This window comes from Ovis canadensis, chromosome 5 (assembly GCF_042477335.2).
Source record: "Ovis canadensis isolate MfBH-ARS-UI-01 breed Bighorn chromosome 5, ARS-UI_OviCan_v2, whole genome shotgun sequence".
Lineage (NCBI taxonomy): Eukaryota > Metazoa > Chordata > Mammalia > Artiodactyla > Bovidae > Ovis > Ovis canadensis.
In genome coordinates, this window is record NC_091249.1 from 63,046,029 (window position 1) to 63,073,721 (window position 27,693).

At 42.0% G+C, this 27,693-nt stretch overlaps 1 protein-coding gene across 6 annotated transcripts in view; it reads right to left on the minus strand.

Moving 5' to 3' along the window:
* The window catches only part of SIL1 (SIL1 nucleotide exchange factor), a 257,385-nt gene that overhangs the window by 94,399 nt on the left and 135,293 nt on the right, over window positions 1-27,693 (minus strand). For 4 of the 6 annotated variants that reach the window (XM_069592170.1, XM_069592169.1, XM_069592168.1 and 1 more), the window contains exons 4-6: window positions 26,392-26,512; window positions 14,392-14,491; window positions 5,604-5,795 (exon numbers count right to left, since the gene is read on the minus strand). In XM_069592170.1, coding sequence (XP_069448271.1) covers window positions 5,604-5,795; window positions 14,392-14,491; window positions 26,392-26,512 — 413 coding nt within the window. The remainder of the gene's footprint in view (window positions 1-5,603; window positions 5,796-14,391; window positions 14,492-26,391; window positions 26,513-27,693) is intronic. The other 2 variants (XM_069592173.1, XM_069592171.1) reach the window with 1 other exon arrangement.

A 27,693-nucleotide genomic window follows, 5' to 3' on the forward strand; every position in this document is an offset into this window, starting at 1 on the left:
TACTGGTGGCCTTTCTGACTAATTAGGAAAGGGTCTGTAAGAACCAACTAAATTTTAAAACAATCTTACATTTGAGAATTCCCAATTCATCTATCAGAGAAGGCAATGGCACCCCACTCCAGTACTCCTGCCTGGAAAATCCCATGGATGGAGGAGCCTGGTAGGCTGCAGTCCATGGGATCAAGAAGGGTAGGACATGACTGAGTGACTCACTTTCACTTTTCACTTTCATGCATTGGAGAAAGAAATGGCAACCCACTCCAGTGTTCTTGCCTGGAGAATCCCAGGGATGGGGGAGCCTGGTGGGCTGCCGTCTATGGGGTCGCACAGAGTTGGACACAACTGAAGCAACTTAGCAGTAGCAATTCATCTACCATGATTTATGAGCACCTGCGTGAGAATTGGCAAAAATGGCACCTAGCAATTGCTTATGCCAAACATGTCCTAGAAAATTCTAATACCATAATGAGTCACAAGCTTACTTGTAAATGTATAAGCTGTTAATGCCAAGATCTGGTGTCATCGGCACTAGTAAATGACACTATGCTTTCTGGTGATGTCCAGTCTCAGTGGGGGCAGTGGAGGCAGCAGACACTTTAAAATGCGGCTTTTTAATTAGAAATCAGGGACTATAAAAGGAACCTTGTTGCAGGTGGAGGGCTGGAAAAATGCTAGGAGAAGAATAACAATAGTATGCTTCTCTTCCCACTTACTCACTTTATAGTCTAAGGTTGAATGAATCTGAGGACACTTTGTGATAAATCTGCATAAAAGTCTCTCTCAAAAGCTTTAGCCTAGGCCTGTGCTAACTCACTAGTGGCTATTACTGGACAGTGTAGAACATTTCCATCATCCCATAAAGTTCTATTGGGCCACACTGGTCTAGGCTATACTTAATGTCCAAAGCTCCAAAATTCAGACTCTCATTTCCCAAGCTTCACTTGCATCCTGGAAGAAGAAGACTCAACTTCTTCAGAAAGGTCACTGGACCTTTTTCCCCATGCAGCAGCTACAGTCTCCCTTGGAAATATCTTTGTTGGTACAAAAGCTGCCTCTTGTCTACATGCTCATTCCACTCTACAAATCATTAGGAAGAGGCAGGCAGCCTAACAGCAATGGGACTCCTACCCACATTTCTCCTCCATATTCCACTAAGCCCTTTCTTACCTGACTTTTTTCTTTCAAACTGGAAGATGGCTCTACCAGAGAAATCCAGTTTGAAGGGCTGTATTTGACTATGCCTATGTTTTGGTAGGCCTAGCCTGTTTGTAACCCCTTAGAAGATCATTCTTCTCAAACACAAGAGCAGGGGTTTTTGTCTTTCTGTCCACTGGTATAGGTCCAAGGATTACAATAGTCTAAGCATATAGCTAAGTGCTCAATACACAGTCATTAAATCAATGAATGAAAACAAAGTGAAGTTTCTCAGTCGTGTCTGACTCTTGCAACCCCATGGACTGTAGCCTACCAGCCTCCTCCATCATGGGATTTTCCAGCCAAGAATACTGGAGTGGGTTGCCGTTTCCTCCTCCAGGGGATCTTCTCGACCCAGAGATTGAATCCAGGTCTCCTGCATTGTAGGCTTTACCGTCTGAGCCACCACAGGGAAGTCCAATCAATGAATAAATTTGATCAAAAAAAAAAGGTCACTGAAATAAACTCCACTGTGAGTAAAAAAGGCAGTCTGGGCTATCCGTGCCAATAAAATGAATGGGTTGCTTGTACCACAGACCTAAAAAGATGGCCAATCCAGGGCCATGAAGTAAGCATGGAGTCTGCTCTGTCTTAAGGGCCCCAGGCCAGGGTTGGCATTTGTCTGCCCTCATCTGTCCTTGTGACGGGGAATAATTATTGGACCATAGCCTAGCGAACTAGGGAGACTTAGTGGGGGGTGCTTTGTGACATAAGCACAAATAAATACTGAGTTTTCCTTCCTTACATACTCTGATTTTAAAATGTAAGAATTCACTACCTTCTCCTTTGGTCTTCCTTCTTCCAGGTTTTCCAAATACAAAACCCTGGCTCGGAGAGCCCTGTAATTCCATGCCTGAGATGGCTACTTGTCAAGGTTGGTATGAGTTCCTAGCACAGCAAACCAATGCAGCCCAGAGTCACAGAGGTTCTATTATAGATTCAGTTTATCTTCACTACTATAAAGATAATCCAGGGTATTATAAAGGCTGACATTTACATAAGCTCTTCAGCCTTTTCAAGATGTTTTCTCATTTGTTATTTTATGGTAGATAAAGTAGGAAAGAGTCACTCTGCCTACTGCACACACAAGCTCCAAAATCTGGGCCCTGCCCAGTATCACACAGCAGAAGGCATGACGAGGGCCAGGGTCTGGGGCCAGAACTTTTCCCAGGCTGCTCTCAGGACTGGGTGGGACAGAAAGAAAGGAGTTCAAGGTAGAAGGAGGGAGTGCATAATGAAGGGGGCAGTAGGGAACTGTGCCAACACTCAGGAGGAAAAGAGAAACAGAAAACTGACAAGACAATGAGAGAACACGGAAAATAAAGAAAGGGAGAAATGATGGTAAATAATTGAGGAGTCACATGAGGGAAGGCAAATACACTGCCACTGGGTGAATGGGGCAGACAGTGGCTGCTCCTTATAAACAATTCACATGCTATTTCCACACACATGATTTTGCTTTTCACAAATCTTGTTTAATAGTTCAAACATGGCTGTGAGGAAATCCTTGGGCAGAGCCAGTTTGGGTCCTTGAAGCCCATGACTCCTCAAAACATCCTATCAGCAGTCTAGAATAAAAGTGGATAAGTAAGTTTCCTGTAAGAAGAGTCTTATCTCCCTCAAATCTAGCACTACATCGCCCTAACTGCCCACTACAGCTGGAACTTGAGGCCGAGCTACGTCTTCTTCAATATCCCTATGAAATAACAACTTAACACTACTGCATGGGAGCCTGACATATCAGCCCACCACCTTATCTATATTTCCACTCCAAAGACCAATGATCTAGAATACTTAAGACTCTCCTGCCAACAGATCAAGTTTGGTCTCCACCAGGGGACTAGTTTCTGGACTGATAAATAGGATAAGTTTGGTGATGTCCAAGAAATTCTTAATCCCTCTCAGTGACTCATGAAAGCACGATGAGATGTCACCCTAGTGATGACACTGAAGGATGACCAAAGAACCTGCAAGGGAAATAAAATTTATTAGGGCCCTGCTACCCTCTTACTCAATTTCCTCTGGGTAAGATAAGCTCTCATAAAAGGTCATTTTGGCCTTTTATGCTGCAGCTAAAAGAAGAGCCTACAAAACCTGACACCTAAAGACCCATCGAAGTATCTTAAGATGAGAAAAAATAAAAGCTGTCAACATCAGAGCAGGACTGAGTTGGCCAATAACCCCTAGGATCCTTACTCCTTTAAATATCTGTAACAGAAAAGCTGTTGGACTTTTTGTTTTTTTACCCTGGAGAGAAAGACTGGAAAGAGGAAAGAGAACCCAGGTTCATTTTCTTCTCTAAAAGGATCACAGACCTGCTATTTGAGGCCTGAGAAAGAATTATGAGCAGAGAGAGATGAAGAGACCATCCCATAATTCCTGCAGATACAGTACACACTCATCCTCTCTCAACACAAAGGCTGGCAAAATCCTAAAGAATGTCTTTTAGCTTAGTTTATAGAGAACAAGGACGCTGTCATGCGTGGGAGGATGCTGAAGATCTGTATCTTGATGAAGATCTCAAGCAAGCCTTTGATGATGATTACACAGCCCTCCCAGGCCACCATCACCCCTAGTTTGGATTACTGCAACAGCCTCCTATCTGGTTTTTCTGCCTCTACCCATGCCCTCAGCCTACAGTCTAACTCTCAACACAGCAGCCAGACTTTCTTTAAAAGAAAGTCAGATCAAATGCTTCTGCAACATTCTTCCAACACTGTCCAATTCCATTCTTTTCTATGGCCCACAAAGTGCTCCATGATCTCCCTCCCATTATCTCTCTGCGCTTCATCTACTTCTCTCAGTTCCTGCCACATAGTTGTTCCCCAAACACACTAGACATGCTCCCACCTTAGGGCTATGGTACCTGCTGTTGCTCCTAACTGAGACCTTCCTTCCCAATACTGCCAATCCTTATCCTGCTCTATTTTTTTATTTTTCAGTAGTATCTATCTCCTTCAAACATATTATTTATAATTTACTTGTGAGGTATGTTTATTGTCTATCTGCCTCTTCTAGAAGGTAAGCTCCAATTTCATTCACAAATGTATTTTAAGTGCCTGGAACAGTGCCTGGAACTTAACAGGTATGCAATAAATTAATTCATTCAATAAGTGAATGACTTCTCTGGGCTCCTTCTGTTTAGATCCATTTATTCTCTCTTAGGCTTCATTCAGGTGGTACCAGTATTCCGTGAGAGGCAGAGTATCCAAAACACTAAGAGCACAGAGTTTAGGGTCACACAGACCTTGTTGCAAATCCCAGCTCTACACTAACTGGGTGACTTTGAGCAATCACAAACATGGCCTGTGCTTTATTTGCCTCAGTTACAAAATGGGATTAACAGCAGTGCCTACTCCAAAGGCAGGTATGGAAGTCCATGAATTAATGTGTACAAGGCACTTGACTACATGCCGAGTACATGATAATGCTCAATAAACATTAACTGTTATAATTATGGCACAAATCAGATCAGTCATTTCCCTGCTCCAAACTCTCCAATGGTTCTTAGGATCAAGGATAAAATTATGAAAAGCATGATTTTCTCAAGCCCACCTGTCTGATCCCCTAAACTTTTCACTTTTATCTATGCCACTCACCCACTGGTCTCTGTGCTCCAGTCACTCCAGTCTACTAGGTCCTTGATCTCACCAAGCTCTTCTCTAACTCAGAATTTCCCCACATGCTGTTTCCACTGCCTGAAACGCTCCAATACAATGGGCAAACTTTTCCTAAAGGGCCTGACAGTAAATATTTTTGGCTTCATCAGCCATAATGGTTTATGTCATAACCACTCGACTCTGCCACTGTAGTATTAAAACAGTCAAGACAATAAAACAATACATACACAAAGAGATGTGACTGTGTTCCAACAAAACTTTGTTCACAAAAGTGGGCCAGAGTTTGCCACCCCAAGCTCTAATCTCCCCTCTTTGTCTACTCAACCCTTAATAATCATTTAATGCTTAGCCTAAATGTCACAATCTCAGAGAAGCCTTCCCCAGTATCCCTGACTAGACTAAGTTCCCCCATTATATACTCATCCTTACCACAATCTTAAATTATCTCATTATTAAACTGTTAATTGGCTCATTATTCAATTGTTCACTATTTAATTGTGCCCTCTTCCAGACTACAAGCTACATGGAACAAGTATCACATCTATTTTACCTCTGCTGTGTCCTCAGTGTTGAAAAATTAAAAGAAGTAACACTTCGAATGAAATAGAGCTTGGTTCTGGTCTCTAAGAAAGTATCTTATACAACAGATAATGGCCTAGATTAAGAATCCTCTATGCCTTGATAGAGAAGTAAAGATGATGACAATATTTTCTTAGGGCCTTGGCCAGAGGGGTTTATTTTTGGAGCTGTTAGTTAAAAGTCAGACCAACAGACAATGAGATACAATACCTGATGGACATAATATTCAAGATCAAATAGTGCAGCAATCTTCTCTTCCAGGCTGGAGCTAGAACTATTGAACTTGTTGATCAATCGTACCATGATCTGCATGTCTGTCTCAATGACAACATTCAGCTCCTCAAAGTCCTTCTTCAGCTCCTCAATTGGACGGAAGAGCCTCTTAACTTTGGCCTGCCTTTCCTAGAAGAGCAGCAAAGAGATGATTAATCATCAACTGTAGACATCTCCCCAATCAGCCTGTGGTCTGCCATGGATGCCCATCCTCAAAGAACTGCTGCTCCAGGGCACAACCTTCTTTAGTCTGCACTATCAAAATCTGTACTTTCCAGGATGCCCAGAGAGAGAGCCCTCAGAATCTACACATATAGCCCTCTGCCACAAGAACACACTCAAGATTTTCCAAGGTCCATTTATCTCAGCCTGCCTTCCAATGCTCAGGAAGAATGAAAAGTCTCCTTGTAATCAATGAGGTCAGGGTAAACAATTTCAGCTCACCTTCAACCCCTAATCTCACATGAAAAAGCCAAGATCTAAGGTGGAATAATCCATACCTTGGTTCTCTTTCTTCTATGATTAAAGAATATCTTTGCTTTACCCTACCCATCCAGCAACATTTTAGGGAAACCCAGATACAGGAAACTGTCGGTAAAGAGCTGTCAGAGTGGGAGCAATTTGCTGTTGAAAATTAAATCTCTGTCATTACTGTCAATCTAACTACAGGTGTACAATTTGTTCAACTGTTTGAAGTGGCTAAATTACTGTATGTACTATACTCAAGTCTCAAACAATTTTTGCTCAGTCCCTCTCCACCCCACACACATATAAAGATTTTTAAAATGAAGTTATGTTGGAGGTGAATAAAAGACTTTAATTAGATATTTTATACATGTGACACTTTCTGTTTTCTTCCCAATTTCAGAGGATAGTACTTATAAAGAGAGTCTGAAAGGTCACAGTGGCTTATGTCTCCATCTTCTGAGAATAATTAAAAGGCACGAATATTTATAAAAAGCAGGATGATGAGCAGCTGTCAGCTCCAAATTGCTCATTTATTACCTATGGGTTTTCTCCCCAGTGACAAGCACTCCATAGAAACACCAAGCAAAGAAATGAATCAGTCTCTCTTAAAAAAGACTGTTCCTATCAGGGCAATCACATCTATGGGATGCTATATTCTTTTCCTTTAGTGAAATGCTCTCCTTCCACCCTGCTAGAGGACTCTGGTGGCCACCAAAGGCCATGTAAAGAGGTCAAGGAAAGCTGAGGGTTGACAGACAAGTGAGCAGAATAAGAAACTAGTTATCTTTGCCTCATGCCTGGCCCCCAGAAAGGCCTTTAACAAAATTTTTAACTTTGCAATTATTACTACTCAATTATTATTACTCAAAGGAAATTACAAAAATAGTAGAGAGTACTATATGCCCTTCATTCAGCTTCCTCCAATGGTAACATCTTACATAACAATACAATGTCAAAACCAAGAAAGTGACATAGGTGCAATACTATTAACTAGACCACAAGTCTCATTTTGATTCCACCAGCTTTTACATGTACACATCAGCATGCACGTGTGTGTGCCATTCTAGACAGTGTTATCTAACATGAAGATTCATGTAGCCACCAGAACAATCACGTTACAGAACTGTTCCATCACCATCAAATGGCTCTACAGTGCTCCTCTACCTCTGCACTGTATCCTCTCAACCCTCTATCCCTGTGCCTGGGCAACTCTAATTTGTTCTCCATCTCTTTAATTCTAGCATTTGGAGACTGCTATACAAATAAAGTCTATAACTTTTAGAGACTGCCTTTTTACTGAACTTAATGCACTTGAGATGCATTAACTCATTATCCAATTTACTATGAATGGTTTATTTATTTTTAATGTTGAGTAGTATTCCATTGTACAGATGTACAGTTTAACCATTTACATGTTGAAGAATGTCTGTTTCTAGGTTTGGAGTATTATGAATAAAACTGCATGAACATTTGTATAAAGATTTTCTTAAAAATAAATATGTTCTTCTTTCTCTAGGATAAATGCCCAAGAGTGTAACTACTGGGTATTTTCCAGAGTAGCTGCACCATTTTATATTCCCACCAATGAAAGACCCAGTTTCTCCACATCTTCAATAGCATTTAGTATTACCATTTTTATTTTAGGCATTCTAATAGATGTATAGTGATACCTTGTGGTGGATTTAATTTGCATATCTATAACAGCTGATGATATTAGATTTTTTTCATGTGATTATTTGCTATCCGTATATTCTCTTTGTGAAATGTTTGTTCAGGTCCTCTTCCCATTTTCAAACTGACTGTTGGTTTTTACTGTTGAGTCTTGAGTGTTCTTTACATGTTCTAGATAGATCCAAGTCTTTTATCAGACAGTCCTTGCTTTGTACAGATCTCATAGGCACCACTTTCGAATACCACATTTTACATAATACTAGTCTCCCAACATGACTCAAATTTCAGTTGCTATCATATATTTAACTGCATTAAGTACCAAATTTGCTGCTAGCTCTTCAGTTCATAAATCACTATGTAAATTATATAAATACCAATCACGAACAGTTGCTGATCACATAATTAATTTCAAAATCTGTCGCTGAATGGCCACTGTTCACCCATTATTCAATTCATATACAGATGTCAAGTGTGTGGCAGTATGGCTTCCTCAGGATAAAACCATGAAACATTTCATAAAAATGGATAATGAAAAGGTAGAACTGACAACAAAGTTGAAAGCACAGCAAAGGAAAAAGAAAGTGGTAACTTTGGCAGTTGAACTATATATTAAACATGTATGGGATTATAGATGATGTCATAATTTTTGGTGCAACTATCAAACATAATTTTAAAAATTTGAGAAAAGGGTAGTCTATTATATTTTCCTTTACTTTTATGCACTCACAGCTCTTTCTTCCCTATGATCCATGTTTCCTTCTGTTATTATTTCCCTTCTATTTGAAGAATATTCTTCAGTCATTCTTTTAGGTAGGTCTGCTGGTGATAAATTCTTTTAACTTTCTTCTGTGTGAGAGTGTCATGATTTCCTCCCTTCCACTCCTGAAGGGTATTTTCACTGGCTATCGAATTCTGAGTGAACAGTTCACTTTTTCAACATTTGAAAAATATGCCACATATTTTTGACCTCTGTGATCTCAGATGAAAAAGATGTTATCATTCAAACATTATTCCCTATTGCTAGTATGTGGTTTCTATCTTGCTGCTTTCAAACTGTTTTTCTGTCTTTAGTTTTCAGGTTGACTGTGATGCATCAAGTGTTGATTTCTTTGAATTTATCCAATTTAGAATTCACTCAGCTTCATGAACCTGTAGGTTTATGACTTTCCCCAATTGGGAGTTTTCCATCTTTATTTCTTTGACTATTTTCTCAGACCCATATTATTTCTCCTCTCTTTCTGAGACTCTTTTACACAAATCCTGGATTTTCTGTTACAGTCAGTCCTACAGGTCCTTAAGTCACTATTTATTCTTTTTCAATCTATTTTCTGTTATTTAGATTAACTTTTATCTGCCTTTAAATTACTATTACCTATGCAGCGATTTTTTTTCCTAACTTTCAGTTGTATTTTTCAGCTCTAAAATGCCATTCTGTTCTTTATATCTTCTATTTCTTTGCTGAGGTTATCATTTGTTTCAAGAGTATACATAATTGCTTGAAGCATTTTTATAACTGCCTTAAAATTCTTATTAGATAATACCAACTTATGGGTCATATCACTGCTGGCATCAGTTAACTGTCTTTCCTAAGTCAAGTTTTTATTTTCCTGGTTCTTGGTATCACGAAATACAATTTAGGTAACCTGGGCATTTTGAGTATTATAAGATTCTGAATTCTACTGAATCTTCCTTTTCAGTAGGCAGTCACACTGTTTAAGTTTACTATCTTGGTTCTCATCTTCCTGTGAGGTTGTGAACCCAAGCCAATTTAGTTTTCAGAGAATTTGCAGTGTTATTTTGGTCTCCTTGCTGTGTGTGCCCCTGGAGCTAATCTAAAATCCTGGGCAGTATTCCACACTGTATTTCCACTCTTAAATCTGCTGTTATGTCTGGTCTGTTCCTCTTGTGGATCACTAAGGAGCATTCCTAGAACTTCATTTGCAAAATTCCTTTTTTCCTTCCCTCCAAAATCCTACTACCACTCTCCGGTAAGGAGAAGGAAGAATATCATTTGCCCCTGCTGCACACTCAACACTGGGGGTGGAAGTCATTCCTTGGCCTCTACTGACATCACCCTGGTGGGGTAACTAAAGCACTGCCTTATCACTGCTGATCTAGGGGTAGGAGTTCAGGTTCCTCATTTATCCCCATTAACACTACCCTAGAGTGGAAAGCAGAATGCTGATTTACACTGCCTTGTTCCCTGCAGATGGAGGTTAGAAATATAGACTCTCCACTGACCACACCCTCTGTCATCACTGCAGCTAAAGCAAGTGGAAAACTACCTTGATGCATCCAGCAGGGGACAGACATTCAGGTTCCCTTTTTGGCCTCTGCTGACACCACCCCAACAGAAAAAAGCAGACTGCTACACCCCTGTGAGGGGTGAAAATCAGGCTCCACACATGGACTCTGCTGGTACCACAGTAGTGGGAGAAGAAAATAGTCTTCTTTCACTGAGGAGAATGTAGAAATCCAAGCTCTCTGCTCAACACCACATTGGCTGAGATAGGAGAGCACTGCCTCACACCATCTACTGCTACCAGAGGGGGAACAAGTTCAGGCTCCCCACTCAGCTTCTGCTGATACCACTCTGGTGGAGGCAAGAGTATAGCTTTGCTCTACCACACAAACTGGAAATGGAAATCCAAATTCTACATTTAACTTCCACTGGCACTAAGGAAGGTGGAGAGATTTCCATGGTCTTTGGCTAAAAGAGAATAGGTATTGTGAAAAAGATTTTTATTAGGCTGCCCTATTCCTGGTTCTTTCTTATAGAGAGGAGGACTCTCTTAGGGCCTTTTTTCTATCTGTACCTGTTGGCATTTCCATGATATGGGCTTCTCCAGGATCCACTTTGGGATATTTAGAGAGCAAAAAGACAGGCAAGAAACTCACTCCCATGTCATCCCTCAAATTCCAAGGTCCCTACCTAATCCACCTTCTTCTTCTCACCTTTATCATATTTTTATATTTGCTTTTAGTATTTTGAAAGCCTTTGGCTGTGTGGATCACAACAAATTGTGGAAAATTCTTCAAGAGATGGGAATACCAGACCACCTTACCTGCCTCTTGAGAAACCTGTATGTCAGTCAAGAAGCAATAGTTAGAAATGGTCATGGAACAATGAACTCATTGAAAACTGGGAAAGGAGTACGTCAAGGCTGTATATTGTTCCCTTGCTTATTTAACTTACATACAAAGTATATCATGCAAAATGCCAGGCTGGACGAAGCTCAAGCTAGAATCAAGATTGCTAGGAGAAATATCAATAATCTCAGATATGCAGACGACACCACCTTAATGGCAGAAAGCAAAAAGGAACTAAAGAGCCTCTGGATGAAGGTAAAAGAGGAAAGTGAAAAAGCTGGCTTAAAACTTGGCATTCAAAAAAAAAAGTTTACAGCATCCGGTCCCATCACTTCATGGAAAACAGATGGAGAAACAATGGAAACAGTCACAGACTTTATTTTCTTGGGCTCCAAAATCACTGCAGATGGTGACTGCAGTCATCAAATTAAAAGAATCTGCTCCTTGGAAGAAAGGCTATGACCAACCTAGACATCGTGTTAAAAAGTAGAAACATCACTTTGCCGACAAAGGTCCGTCTAGTCAAAGCTATGGTTTTTCCAACAGTCAGGTATGGACGTGAGCTGCTACTGCTGCTGCTAAGTTGCTTCAGTCGTGTCCGACTCTGTGTGACCCCATAGACAGCAGCCCACCAGGCTCCCCGTCCCTGGGATTCTCCAGGCAAGAACACTGGAGTGGGTTGCCATTTCCTTCTCCAATGCATGAAAGTGAAAAGAGAAAGTGAAGTTGCTCAGTCGTGTCTGACTCTTAGCAACCCCATGGACTGTAGCCTACCAGGCTCCTCCATCCATGGGATTTTCCAGGCAAGAGTACTGGAGTGGGGTGCCATCGCCTTCTCCATGGATGTGAGAGTTGGACCACTAAGAAGGCTGAATGCCGAAGAATTGATGCTTTTGAACTGTGATGCTGGAGGGAGACTCTTTAGAGTCCCTTGGACAGCCAGGAGACCAAACCAGTCAATCCTAAAGGAAATCAATCCTGAATGAATATTCATTGGAAGGACTGATGCTGAAGATGAAGCTACACTAGTTTGGCCACCTGATGTGAAGAACTGAATCATCGGAAAAGACCCTGATGCTGGGAAAGATTGAGGCCAGAAGGAGAAGGGGGCAACAAAGGATGAGATGGCTCAATGGCATCACCAACTCAATGGGCATGAGTCTGAGCAAACTTCAGGAGACAGTGAAGGACAGGGAAGTCTGGCACCATGCAGTCCATGGGGTCAGACATGACTTACAGACTGAACAACAAACAACAGCAGCAGGAAGAATAGGAAGAAATGAGTCTATTTAATCTTGCCCAGACTCAAAAGTTTAAGATGGCCATATTTTCAAATGGAACAATTTACAGGATACAGCTGAACAACAGTTGACATGATAAAACATAAAGCATCAAGCAATCTGTATGGTAATAAGGGGATAAAGAGATCAGATTCAACAACAATGACCCAAATCTGTTGGGTGACACAGAGCTTTTCCATAAAGCAAGGGACTCTGGGAAGGACTGATTCACTTAAATCTAATAAGTTACCAATGGATATAATGGAATTGATGCCCTCCCCACCCCCCAAAAAGAATTCATTCAATTGGTAAGATATGACAATATCTCACAGAATTGTCCTTATAAATAGTAAAAGCACATCCTGCACTTGCAAGTAACCATGTAAATATTTTGTTTAAAGACTGATAAAAAGTATGATGGTATCTGCAGCCAGGAGCTGGAGACATGTAAGAAACTCCCCAACCTACTTCAAGTTGATTTATTTGCCAGTCCCAGTACACTGGCAGGTGGCAGAGTCAGTCCAGGAAAGATACAAATGAAAGTGAAAAAAAGACCCCAGGACTCAGTACCTCGGTGAAGAAGCTAACAACCTAAGCACCACAGAAGTAAAGAAAGAGCGTGGCAGGCATAGGTCAGAAGTGGCAGCCGACACCAATCAGATGGAACAGGGGTGTCACATTTTGCTGCCACTATTGGGGTTTCCTCTTGCAGAGAGAGAGAATTATTTTTAATTGCAAAAAACAGAAACTGAAAACTTAAATAATCTCTTGCTTTTACACTTAAAAAATATTTTTATAATATTCACACTTTTCTATACTAATTGAATTATGAGATAAGAATACCACTAAAGAGAGCAAAGAGAAGAGACAGGGGTGCAGTAGGTCTTCCATCCACAGAGAAAAACATGGGACAAGGGCTGATTTTTATGTTCCCATCTGCGCCACGTGGAGCTCCCGGTGAGAGAATAAGTGGGAATGAGCCCAAGCCCTGGTCACAGGAATACCAATCTCTGCTCCAAGCGCCTAGGAATGCACTGCTCTCCTTTGCTGGCCTCAACTTCACCAGGTAGGGGATTTGCTTTCCCTCACACCTCTCCATGCCTGCAGTTAATACACACCTGCAGTGGGATATAATTTTATGCATCACCTTCCTTCACCACTACTGCTGCCATCCTGCTACTCACCTTCTCTTATCATGTGCACTCTTCATATTGAGATACAACTTTGGTAAGATGAGTAAAGACATGGAGGCTTGGCTTGTATATTAATACTTCCTCCTGAGGTCCTCTCTCTCTCTCTCTCTCTCTCTCACACACACACACACACACACAGGTCCATCTGTCTCAGAAATACATGCTTCCTTCACTAACACACAGACTGTCAAGAATCTGGTGTTGCCTCTCTAAGATACTGCCAGAATTCTGGGATGAGGGCAGAGATAAGAAAAGGAGAGAGAATTGTGAAGAGGAGGAGGAGGAGGGAGAACATAAAAAGGTCTGCAAGGCGGCCACTGGAGGAAGTTCTTTCAAGGACAGGACTCAAGCAGAAATGTTAAGGACTGATTTGTAACATTCTCTGGCTATTACATGACCTCATGATCCATCTAAGAATAAGACTTTGTTCTGATAGGTCAAGATCCATGAACCATCCCAGACATTAGGGACATAGCCAAGGGGCTGCGACTCTGCCTCTTTCTCCTTCTCATTCCCTAATAACTTGTACATAAATTTAAGAGTTGGAGGAAACCTTAGCCATCTTGTCCCAGCCCCATATTGTACATTTAAGGGATCTGAGGTCTGGAAAAGGTCTGCTACATGTTCAAATGACAAGGACCTGGGCTTCTTCCTTCCTGGTCTAGGTCCCATCCTTTACACTTGTGTCTAACCTAAGTGTAAGTGAGGAGATGTGAGTTCTAATCTCTGTTCCGCTAATTGATGTTTGTGGTAACGCAGAGTATGGCTATCTATGCTCTGTGCTTCAGTTTCCCAAATATGTAATGGGAAGCTGAATCCTAATGAAACAATGACAGAAATGCTCCCAGAAATTTATTAATAGTTCACAAAGGGTTACTTATTTGGCATTAACTTTTCCTTAAATTATTTGCAATATTATTGTTATTATTACCCATGTTTATTGCTAAAGCTTTAGGAAACAGTGATTCCCTTTCATGTCATTTTGCAGGATGGTATGAACTCACTATAAGCAATATTACTAACCTGGTCTTCCTTTGAATTTTCCACCTCTGCCCCCTCCTTGAATTTTGCCAGTGCGTTCTTGAGGTCCTGAGATGTATAGGTATTGGTGTTGATGTTCAGCCTGTCCAAAGAGAAGTTGAGAGTCATGAGGCAGGTACCATCTTTCCCAAGAAAGAACATCCTCTGATGGCTGGCACTCCAAGGCTAGCTAAGCCAGGCTAACTCACAGGACACTATCCACTTTTGCCGTGGGTCAGCCAGAAGTCTAACCTTGATGATCTCACCTTGAAGCTAGAGGAGGAAAGAGCTAAAGATGGGGTCACTTCATAAAAGAGGAGAAAATGGCATGGGGCAGACAGAAGCCCACTGTGGACAGAGAGCTCTCAGCCAGTTACTCAGGCAGAGAAGCAAGTCTGGAATGTCTGTGCAATGCTGCTCTCTCAGCAGGTGCCAGAGTAAGACCTCCTGGGGGACGATGGGGCACAGAGAGAGGACATAACATGTACCCTATATATAATCTTCTCCCGCCCAAGTATGTGTCTAACCCGATTTGACAAGCCAATCTATCTTTACAAAAACAGGCTGAATAAATTCATACTTTTAAGACAAACCCGAGCACAGACTATGTGCAGGTAGTATGAGTCAGTCTGACAAAGAAATGGGTTTGAGATATGAAGAACTAAAACCAAGGCCAGCCACCCTCTGCAGCCAGCCTCCAAGGAGAGGGAAGAAAGGAACCAAGGTGGACATAATGTCAGGAAGCTGGCAGAGACTAGAGCGGTATCTTCAGAAACAGTCCTGGAGCTGATCCAAGCCACAATTCATCTTGACTGGAGAGAAGGCATTTGCGGGGCAGCAGGGTGGAAGGCCGGTTTTGCCACCAGCACTCATTTCAGTTCAGTGAACAGAGGTAAGGAACAATGATACATACAGACAAAGGGAAGTGTAGAATGTGGACTGTGCATGGCAAGACTGTCCGGCTGGCAGTGTGGGGAGAGGGTGGTCCAGGTAGCCCTGGAGATACTGCAGAGATCGGGAAAGAAGGGGCTAGTGGACCACTCTCTCTGTTCCAGGTGAGATGAGTACCTCAGTCTCATGGCCCAAGATCCTAGCCAGCCTCAGCTCTCATGAGAGGTTCTCAGTCTTTGATTCATCCCAGAGACCCCTTAGAGCCCTCAGAAAAACACTTGACTTCTTTAAACCCCAATCCTCCTAAACTAACTAATAATAGTTAATAATTCCCATTTACAGAGCACTTAACCATGTGTCAGGCACTGTGTCAATCCTTTAAAACTAATATTTCATTCATTCAAATCATTACCACAGTCCTACCAAATAGGACAGGTAACACCTCTCCTGTCAGCAAATCACCCACTGCCTGCTGCAAGAGGATACCACTGCCTTGATCCTTACTCTGAAGAGGGAGTGAAGTATTTAGGGCTATAACTTTTTAAAGTTATTTTTTTTAATTGGAGAATAATTGCTTTGTAATATTGTGTTGGTTTTTTCCAGCCATAGGTACACTATGTCCCCTCCCTCTGAACCTCCCTCCCACATCCCATCCCATCCCACCTCTCTAGGTTGTCACAGAGCATGAGGTTTGAGCTCCCTGCATCATCGGAGAAGGCAATGGCAACTCACTCCAGTACTTTTGCCTGGCAAATCCTGTGGACAGAGGAGCCTGGTAGGCTGCAGTCCATGGGGTCGCTGAGGGTCGGACACAACTGAGCAACTTCACTTTCACTTTTCACTTTCATGCACTGGAGAAGGAAATGGCAACCCACTCCAGTGTTCTTGCCTGGAGAATCCCAGGGATAGGGGAGCCTGGTGGGCTGCCATCATCTATGGGGTCGCACAGAGTCGGACATGACTGAAGCGAGTTAGCAGCGTCATACAGCAAATTCTCACTGGCTATCTATTTTACATATGCTTATGTATATATTTCAACGCCTCTCTCTCAATTCATCCCAACCTCTGCATCCCCCACTGTGTCAACAGGCCTGTTCTCTAATGTCTGCACCCCCACTGCTGCCCTGCAAATAGGTTCATCAGCACCATTTTTCTAGATTCCACATAAATGCATTAACATACAATGTTTTTCTCTGACTTACTTTACTCTGTATAATAGGTTCTAGGTTCCTCCATCTCATTAGAACTGTATGTGTTCCTTTTATGGCTGAGTAATATTCTATTGTATATAAATACCACAACTTCTTTCTCTATTCGTCTACAGACATCTAGGTTGCTTCTGCGTCTGAGCTATTGTAAATAGTGCTGCAATAAACACTGGGGTACGTGTGTCTTTTTTGATTATAGTTTCCTCATGGTATATGTAAAAGGCTATAAGGAGCAGATTATCTCCTCCTTTCTCCAAGACTTAGGATTAACCCCATCGTGTCCACATCTCTATTTACTGTATCAAGTCCCACTCTCCCAGGCCATCCATCATCACCGGCTCTTAGCCCCAGCTACATGCACACAAATGTACATGTGTGCCTGCATGCACACAGGCACATGTACAACTATCCTCAGCTGGTATTGTCATTTTATTCTTCACTGAGAAAAACAGATGTTATCATCAATAACTCATTCATCCTCCCATCATCCACTCTATATACCAGTTCAGTTCAGCTGCTCAGTCGTGTCCGACTCTTTGTGACCCCATGAACTGCAGCACGTTAGGCCTCCCTGTCTATATACCAACCTGCACCCAAATCTACATTTTCTGCTTTCCTTACTATTAAAAAGGAAGACAGTGTCCCTGCCCCTGTTGCACTTAGGGTAAAGATCCCACTTGCCTTTTCAAAACCTTTAACTCCCCAAATTATACCACACTCCCACCTGCCTGCATCATCAGTTTTTCCTTTGGTTGGATTATTCTCATTAGCATACCAACACCCCTTTGACTCCACAATCTCTAATTATCATGCCATTTCTCTGCTTCTGTTCAGATTAAGTAAAACTTCATGAACACATTGTTTTCATTCACTAGCCACACCTCCTTGAATGCTATTTAGATTGCCATATGCATCAACCTGGATCTTGTTCCCGAAACTCCACTAAAACTGCTCACCAAAATTACCAATAATCAATGGTCAAATCCAATGGATTCTTCACTAGTGCCTGTTCCTCAACCACTCAGCAGCATTTACACAGTTCACCCCTCCCTCCTTGAAACAGTCTCCTTTCCTGGCTTTTTGTTGCCACATTCTCTGGGATTTTTCCTCTTCCATGCTCCTTCTCTAATTGTTCTTGCTGGTTCCTTATCTCTTACCTGAATCCTATATGCTGGAACACCTCAGAGTTCAATCTTGAACAATCTGTTCTCTATCTCTACACTCTCCGTGTGTGTGTGTCTCAGTCATGTCCAACTCTGTGACACCATGGACTGTAGCCCACCACACTCCTCTATCCAAGGACTTCTCCAGGCAATAATACTGGAGTGGGTTGCCATTCCCTTCTCCAAGGAATCTTCCCAACCCAGGGATCAAACCTGGGTCTTCTGCATTGCAGGCAGATTCTTTACTGTCTGAGCCACCAGGGAAGCCCTCTAGTATTCTTGCCTGGAGAATTCCATGGACAGAAGAGCCTGGTGAGCTATAGTCCATGGGTCACAAACAGTCGGACACAACTGAGCGACTAACACTCTCCCCTAGATAGTTGAAAATATCTATCAGGCAGTGATGCCTAAAATTACATCTTTGACCCAAACCCCTTCCCCGAGTACCAGCCAGACTCCTATACAACTACTGAAACATCCTGGATCTTTAATGGCCACCTGAGACTTATTACACCTAAACCATAGGTCTTGACAGTTCTCTCCATAAATCTGTCCCCCTCTCAATCTTTTCTATTTCAATAAATAGTACCTTCTAGTACCTGGTTATGCAAATCCAAATGAGGCTTTACCTGAACCTCTACTCCCCTTTTTCCAACCCCTAAACTGTAAAGCTATTGCTGCTGCCTCCAAATTAAATCTCCAATTCATCCACTCTTTGTTACACACCACAGACTAAACCACCACTGTGTTTTGCCTCACCCACTGAAATGACATTCTAATTGTCTCTGTACATCTTTTGTCCCCCTTCAATCTATCCTCAGTATACATAGCAACTATAATGATCTTGCTAAATTACATTAAATAATTCTCCTACCCCAAATCCTCCAAGGGCTCAAATGAAGAACATTCAACATGCTCCTCAAAATTCCACATGATCGGGCCCCTCATACCTTTCCAATCTCATCTTATATTAGTCTTCTTCCTTCTCCTACCCATTAATCACCCTGATCACTTTCCTTTTTCTTAAACTTGAGAAAGCCCTTTTCTTAACAAAGCCAGGAACTCTTGTTTCTTCTGCCTGAATTGCTCTAACTCTAACCCTATAAAATTAACCCCTTGCATGACTAAGTGACCCTCATCCTTCAGGTCTCAGGCTTTGACAAGGCCTTCTCAAACTGTCCTTTCTATTGGATTGCCCAAAAAGGTTGTTCAGTTATTCACAAGATGGTACAGAAAAACCTGAATGAACTTTTTGGCCAATCCAGTAGCCTCCATTAGAGATTTATCACCTCATTTCTTCCCCAGTATTTATTATAATCTATAATTACCTTACTTGCATACTTATTTCTCTTTTCCTGCTTGCCAGCCTCAATAAAGCTAGCGTCTTGTCTGTTTTATTTACTACTGTATCCCCAATGCCTGGCACATAGGCACTCAATACGTCTTCTGTGAAATGAACGGTGGAAAAGGTAAACTGTCCTATCCATGGCCCACTCCCATAACTACTACACCATATTATAACTGTGGTAAGTGCTCTCAACAGGGCTTCCTACATGGCTCAGTGGTTAAGAATCCACCTGTCAATACAGAGACACAGGAGACGCAGGTTCAATCCCTGGATCAAGAAAATCTGGAGGAGGAAATGGCAACCCATTCCAGCATTCTTGCCTGGAAAAATCCATGGACAGAGGAGCCTGGAGGGATTGAGTCCATGGGCTCACAAAGAGTCAGACAGGACTTAGCAATTAAACACACACAGACAAATACACAACCCAATATGGAACAATTTGGATGCAGTTTGGTCCTCTAAATGTAAGAGGATGATTCAAAAAGCTGATTGTTCCAAGGCAAAAGATATACTATGGAGAAGTTGACAGGGATATAGACTAAAGCCTGTGAAGATGGCAATGTCTAACACACAAATAGCAAGAGGAAAACCAGTTGAGAGCCAGCTTGTACACTGAACTCAGGAAGTGCCCAGAGAACCCTCTGGGACAAGTCAGAGTAAGGAGACCTCTTCTGGGCTTTAGAGCTCACAGGAACCGTAGCTCTAGGTAGCAGTGTGGCCAGTCACATGCCCAGCAGGACTAGTGGAGAAGCTGCTGTGGATTAGGCTGAATGGACTATCCTATCTCTCTAGACAGTGGTTCTTAACTTCACAGGATCACCAACTTCTTTGACAGACTTATGGAAAGCTGTGGGTCTTGTTTCTCAAAACAGTTAAGTCAGTAAACAAAATATCATAACAATTTTGAAAATCAGCCCTGTCCTTTGGTCTCTGCTCCCATTCCAGAACTGAAGAAGCAGGAAGACACTGTGAAGTGGAATTAAAGGAGCACAGAAAGAGGTTCACTGCAAGAGGAGAAAGTCACCACCAAAGACTCACTGAGCTCATAGCACTGAACACCGTCAAGCACCTTGTCAATGCCTTTGGGCTTCTGTACAGACAGATCTGTTGCTAGCTATAAACACTGAGTGCAGGTGGCTGCGAGGGCGCAGGAACTGCCGAGAGGAGCTACCCCACGTCCGAGGTCAGGGGCAATGGCCGGGAGGAACTACCCCGCGTCTGAGGCCAGGGGTGGCGGCCGGGAGGAGCTACCCCACATCCAAGGAGTGGTGGCTGCATGGGTGCAGGAGGACCTAGAGGAGCTACTCCACGTTCAAGGTCAGGAGGGGCGGCGGTGAGGAGATACCCCTCATCCAAGGTAAGGAGCAGTGGTTACGCTTTGCTGGAGCAGCCGTGAAGAGATACCCATGTCCAAGGTAAGAGAAATACAAGTAAGACGGTAACTGTTGCAAGGGGGCATCAGAGGGCAGACACACTGAAACCATACTCACAGAAAACTAGTCAATCTAATCACACTAGGACCACAGCCTTGTCTAACTCAATGAAACTAAGCCATGCCCATGGGGCCACCCAAGATGGGCGGGTCATGCTGGAGAGGTCTGACAGAATGTGGTCCACTGGAGAAAGGAATGGCAAACCACTTCAGTATTCTTGCCTTGAGAACCCCATGAACAGTACGAAAAGGCAAAATGATAGGATACTGAAAGAGGAACTCCCCAGGCTGGTAGGTGCCCAACACACTACTGGAGATCAGTGGAGAAATAACTCCAGAAATAATGAAGGGATGGAGCCAAAGCAAAAACAATACCCGGTTGTGGATGTGACTGGTGATAGAAACAAGGTCTAATGCTGTAAGGAGCAGTATTGCATAGGAACCTGGTCCATGAATCAAGGCAAACTGGAAGTGGTCAAACGGAACATGGCAAAAGTGAACATTGACATTCTAGGAATCAGCAAAATGGACTGGAATGGGTGAATTTAACTCAGATGACCATTATATCTACTACTGTGGGCAGGAATCCCTTAGAAGAAATGGAGTAGACATCATGGTCAACAAGAGAGTCTGAAATGCAGTACTTGGATGCAATCTCAAAAACGACAGAATGATCTCTGTTCATTTCCAAGGCAAACCATTCAAAATCACAGTAATCCAAATCTATGCCCCAACCAGTAATGCTGAAGAAGCTGAAGTTGAATGGTTCTATGAAGACCTACAAGACCTTTTAGAACTAACACCCAAAAAAGATGTCCTTTTCATTACAGGGGACTGGAATGCAAAAGTAGGAAGTCAAGAAACACCTGGAGTAACAGGCAAATTTGGCCATGGAATACGGAATGAAGCAGGGCAAAGGCTAATAGAGTTTTGCCAAGAGAATGCACTGGTCAGAGCAAACACCCTCTTCCAACAACACAAGAGAAGACTCTACACATGGACATCACCAGATGGTCAACGAAAAAACAGATTGATTATATCTCTGCAGCCAAAGATGGAGAAGCTCTATACAGTCAGCAAAAACAAGACCAGGAGCTGACTGTAGCTCACATCATGAACTCCTTATTGCCAAATTCAGACTTAAATTGAAAAAAGTAGGAAAAACCAATAGACCATTCAGGTATGACCTAAATCAAATCCCGTATGATTATTCAGTGGAAATGAGAAATAGATTTAAGGAACTAGATCTGATAGATAGAGTGCCTGATGAACTATGGAATGAGATTCGTAACATTGTACAGGAGACAGGGATCAAGACCATCCCCATGGAAAAGAAATGCAAAAAAGCAAAATGGCTGTCTGGGGAGGCCTTACAAATAGCTGAGAAAAGAAGAGAAGCGAAAAGCAAAGGAGAAAGGGAAAGATATAAGTATCTGAATGCAGAGTTCCAAAGAATAGCAAGAAGAGATAAGAAAGTCTTCCTCAGCGATCAATGCAAAGAAACAGAGGAAAACAACAGAATGGGAAAGGCTAGAGATCTCTTCCAGAAAATTAGAGATACCAAGAGAACATTTCATGCAAAGATGGGCTTGATAAAGGACAGAAATTGTATGGACCAAACAGAAGAAGATATTAAGAAGAGGCGGCAAGAATACACAGAAAAACTATAAAAAAAAGATCTTCACAACCCAGATAATCATGACGGTGTGATCACTCACCTAGAGCCAGACATCCTAGAGTGTGAAGTCAAGTGGGCCTTAGAAAGCATCACTACGAACAAAGCTAGTGGAGATGATGGAATTCCAGCTGAGCTATTTCAAATCCTGAAAGATGATGCTGTGCAGTGCTGCACTCAATATGCCAGCAAATTTGGAAAACTCAGCAGTGGCCACAGGACTGGAAAAGGTCAGTTTTCTTTCCAATCCCAAAGAAATGCAATGCCAAAGAATGCTCAAACTACCGCACAATTGCACTCATCTCACATGCTAGTAAAGTAATGCTCAAAATTCTCCAAGCCAGGCTTCAGCAATATGTGAACCATGAACTTCCTAATGTTCAAGCTGGTTTTACAAAAGGCAGAGGAACCAGAGATCATATTGCCAACATCCGCTGCATCATGGAAAAAGCAAGAGAGTTTCAGAAAAACATCTATTTCTGTTTTATTGACTATGCCAAAGCCTTTGACTATGTGGATCACAATAAACTGTGGAAAATTCTGAAAGAGATGGGAATACCAGACCACGTGACCTGCCTTTTGAGAAACCCATATGCAGGTCAGGAAGCAACAGTTAGAACTGGTCATGGAACAACAGACTGGTTCCAAACAGGAAAAGGAGTACGTCAAGGCTGTATACTATCACCCTGCTTATTTAACTTATATGTAGAGTACATCATGAGAAATGCTGGGCTGAAAGAAGCACAAGCTGGAATCAAGATTTCCGGGAGAAATATCAGTCACCTCAGATATGCAGATGACACCACCCTTATGGCAGAAAGTGAAGAGGAACTCAAAAGCCTCTTGATGAAGTGAAAGAGGAGAGTGAAAAAGTTGGCTTAAAGCTCAACAATCAGAAAACGAAGATCATGGTATCTGGTCCCATCACTTCATGGGAAATAGATGGGGAAACAGTGGAAATAGTGTCAGACTTATTTTGGGGGGCTCCAAAATCACTGCAGATGGTGACTGCAGCCATGAAATTAAAAGACGCTTACTCCTTGGAAGAAAAGTTATGGCCAACCTAGATAGCATATTCAAAAGCAGAGACATTACTTTGCCAACAAAGGTCTGCCTAGTCAAGGCTATGATTTTTTCAGTGGTCATGTATGGATGTGAGAGTTGGATTAGGAAGAAGGCTGAGTGCCGAAGAATTGATGCTTTTGAACTGTGGTGTTGGAGAAGACTCTTGAGAGTCCCTTGGACTGCAAGGAGATCCAATCAGTCCATTCTGAAGGAGATCAACCCTGCAATTTCTTTGGAAGGAATGGTGCTAAAGCTGAAGCTCCAGTACTTTGGCCACCTCATGCGAAGAGTGGACTCACTGGAAAAGACTCTGATGCTGGGAGGGATTGGGGGCAGGAGGAAAACGGGACGACAAAGGATGAGATGGCTGGATGGCATCACGGATTCGATGGACGTGAGTCTGAGTGAACTCCAGGAGTTGGTGATGGACAGGGAGGCCTGGCATGCTGCAATTCATGGGGTCGCAAGGAGTTAGACACGACTGAGCGACTCAACTGATAAACACTGAGAAGGAAGAACACATGTCCAGCTTACCCTGCAGGACATTCCAAGGCAGAGCCCTCAGAAACATTTCAAAGGAGAAAATTAAAGGGGCGGGAGTAGGAATGCATATTCCTCTCTCATAGTCTCACTACTATAGACCACATGGATGGCTCTCTTTCTAGTCTAAAAAGACAGGAGAAACAGGCGAAGCAATAACTGCTCCTACTGATGATCTGGTGGCTCAGAGGGTAAAGCGTGTGCCTGCAATGCAGGAGACCCAGGTTCGATCCCTGGGTCAGGAAGATTCCCTCGGAGAAGGAAATGGCAACCCACTCCAGTGTTCTTGCCTGGGGGAGCCTGGTGGGCTGCCGTCTATGGGGTCACACAGAGTCCAACACAACTGAAGTGACTTAGCAGCAGCACAACAATGAGATTTGATTCTTTCTTTGATGGTTCTGGGAAAGTAGTCATCATATAACCTGTGTTACTCCAGGTACATGCCTATCTGGAGAGGCAGGGAAAAATAAAGATCCGTCCCAGTCTGAAGTGACTATAAGGAGGGCAAACAGCTCCTTATTTTACAGATCATAATACAAAGTTGAATTTTCTGATAGTGAAAAATGCCCAAATCTGAATAAGCTATTTTGTGATCTTTTGAGTGCCACATGGACAGGAAGGATGACCTTTTGCCAGGTCCCCTTCTGCCTCATCTCTAACTTCAAAATATTGCTAAAATAATAAAAATCCAAGGACTGAGTAATACTAACCTTGCTGAATCCATGATTGATTCCCAGTACTTACATAAACAGGCATATCTCAGCAATATTAAGGGACTGGTTACAGACCATCACAAGAAAGTAAATATTGCTATAAAGTAAGTCACATCAATTTTTTGGTGCACAGAAGCTATGTTTACACTATACTGTAGTCTATTAAGTGTACAATAGCATTATGTCTAAAAAAACAAGTATATACCTTAACTAAAAAATACATGACAAAAACAATACAAACCAAAAAACCAATTACAATAGTTACATCAAAGATCTAATCAAAAAATTAATCATAGATCACCATAACAAATATATTAATGAAAAAGTTTGAAATATATTGTAAGAATTACCAAAATGTGACACAAAGACACACGAAGTGAGCAAATGCTGTTGGAAAATGGTAGCAATAGACTTGCTCAACATAAGGTTACCACAAATCTTCAATATGTGAAAAATGCAGTATCTGAGAAGTGCAACAAAGTGAGGTGCAATAAAACGAGACACAGCCATATTAGATCAGGGACAGGAAACTACCTGTAATAACCAGATAAGATTGTGGGCCTTATGGGATGATTTTCCCAACTACTCAACTCTGCCGACTTCCCTGGTGGCTCAGACAGTAAAGCGTCTGTCTACAACGTGGGAGACCTAGGTTAGATCCCTGGGTTGGGAAGATCCCCTGGAGAAGGAAATGGCAAGGAAATCAGCCATGGACAATACATAAATGAATGAACATGGTTATATTCCAATAAAACTTTAACTATGGATGCTGAAATCCAAATTTCTCATTATTTTATTCAGTCATGAAATATTCTTTTTTTTTCCAACCATAAAAAACCATTAACAACCACATAACTTGTGGGTCATACAAAAACAGGCAGTAGTCCCAATATTTTGCCACAGGCCATAATTTACTGGTCCTTGTGTTAGAAACTTTATGGTTGGTATGTATACTGACCTTTCAAACTGCACAATTCCAACAGCCCCTGTAACCCCATGCCTCAGCCTCCTTCTCCCTTACACAAGAAATAGCAAGCAAAGAAAACTTTTAAGTCAAAAAGGGAAAAAAAAAAGGAAAGAAAAATAGAGACTATGAATTGCCCAAAAGTAAATCAACTAAACTGATTACTAAAAAATAGGCAATTATTACCAATGGAGAACTTTTATAAGAAAGCCTGTTTTAATATGGACTAACAAGACGAAAAGTTACTCTGAATTAAAGACTTTAAAATGCAATTTTATTGTCCACCAAGGAAGTATTACTGCAAAGCAGAAGGCCTAACAGGCCTGTTTTAATGAATAGATGACTCATCTGTAATCGGCGCATTAATTGCTGGGAATCAAATGGGTGCTCTTAAAGTACTGGGAATAAAGACTTCATTTTTAAAGCAGGTTAAGCATTCCCCTAGCGCCTTTTTTTAAAAGTATCAGTTTGCTTTGAAAACTGTTTCTTTCCAAAGACCATAGAAGTAAACATCCATAAAACCCTGAAATATTTATCATAAATTCTAAGCTATTAAATTGCAAAAATTTTTTAATCCACATGTATTTGGGCAAGAAATAATATATTAAATGGAACTGATGAACCTGTCTGCATGGCAGGGCTAGAGACACAGATGTAAAGAATAGCCACAGGGCGGGAAGGAGAAGGTGGGGCCCATTGAGAGAGTCTGACATACATAACTAGCAGGAAGCTGCTGTGCAGCACAGGGAGCTCAGCCAGGTGCTCCGTGGCAACCTAGAGGCGTGGGACGGGGGTGGATGGTGAGTGGGAGGCTCAAGAAGGAGGGGATATATATACACATATAGCTGATTCAAGCAGATGTACAGCAAAAACTAACAACATTGTAAAGCAATTATACCCCAATTTTAAAATTAATTTTAAAAAAGAAACAATACACTGTCATTACTCTCAGCATTATAGGGTCAGTGCTGTCGGTCTCCCAGTCCCTAGGCTTGACACTGTACCTTTTGCCTTTTTTTAACCCTTTCAAATTAGTTTGAAACTTGTCCTCATCTTGGAGTTTCACTTCCCTTGCCCCAGTCTGGAGATTCAGCCGCACATGGGATCCTGCAGCAACAGCCTGACCTAAAAGCCAAGAAGACAGAGAAGGCTTATGAGGTATATGGTACTTGGAGGGACACTGCAGCATGACAAATTCTTTCAAGGGAAGCATACAGCACAAGTTCTCTTGGAATGATCGGGTAAATCCTGAGCATAAAAGAGCAATGATGTAACAAGAATTCAAGTTTTCTCAATTCTGGGAAGATGATAGTGAACTACAAGCTACACCAACCACCGTGCCTCCATCAGAGAACCAAGGAGCCAAGGAATCACCAGGCCAAGACAACTGTTTTCTGTTCCTGCCATCACACTTCAGCAGGGAGTTTTTTTACCTTTGACTAAAAATTAAAAGCCAAGTTGAGTACATAAGTATATGTGTGTGATGATCCACTTCTAACCTCAAATCCATCCATAAGGCTTCAAGATTTTTTTTAAAAAAGGTATATTCAAGTAGAATGGGAAAACCTTTCTCTGCAGAGGCTCCATGAAAAGGTTAAGTCAGGTATTAAATGAGGCAAGAAGTGAGACCCAGACTGGGGAAAAAGTGAATCCCAAACAGATGGAGTCCTTCATGCAAAGACTCAGACTCAGAAACTGACAGGATGCATTCAAGAGGCAAGGAACAAAAGAGGCCAGAAGAACTGGAAGGACTGTGGAGGCTGTTATCTTGAAGCACTACTTGAAGCCCAGTTTGAGGTAGGAGAATAAAAGTAATGGCTGAGGAAATTGGCTCTTGGAAGAGAGGAGGCCAAATCCTGGCAAAAACAACAAAAAACTGATAACTTCTATTCTATTCCTATGATCATGGGCTAAGAGGTAACTTCTTTAGCATTAACCCCATCTCTAAAGGAGTTCCCTGGTGGTCTAGCAGTTAGGATTTGGTGCTTTCACTGCTGTGGCTCCAGGTTCAACCCTTGGTCTTTGATTGAGATCCCAAAGCCATGCACGACAAACAAACAAAAAAATCCCATCTCCAAATGTATGAAGCTGAGCAGATCATCCTTGATACTCTCTCTACTTTACATCTCCCATATCCAATCAACCTCCCAAATCTGATGTTTTTCCTGCCATGTCTTTCTCGAGTTTACATCCTTCTCTCTGTCCTCCCCATCACTGCCCTTAGAACCATCACCATCTCTCTTCCAGATACTGCCAAAGCTTTCCAACTGCCCTCTACTAACTACAATTACCTCCTAATCAAACTA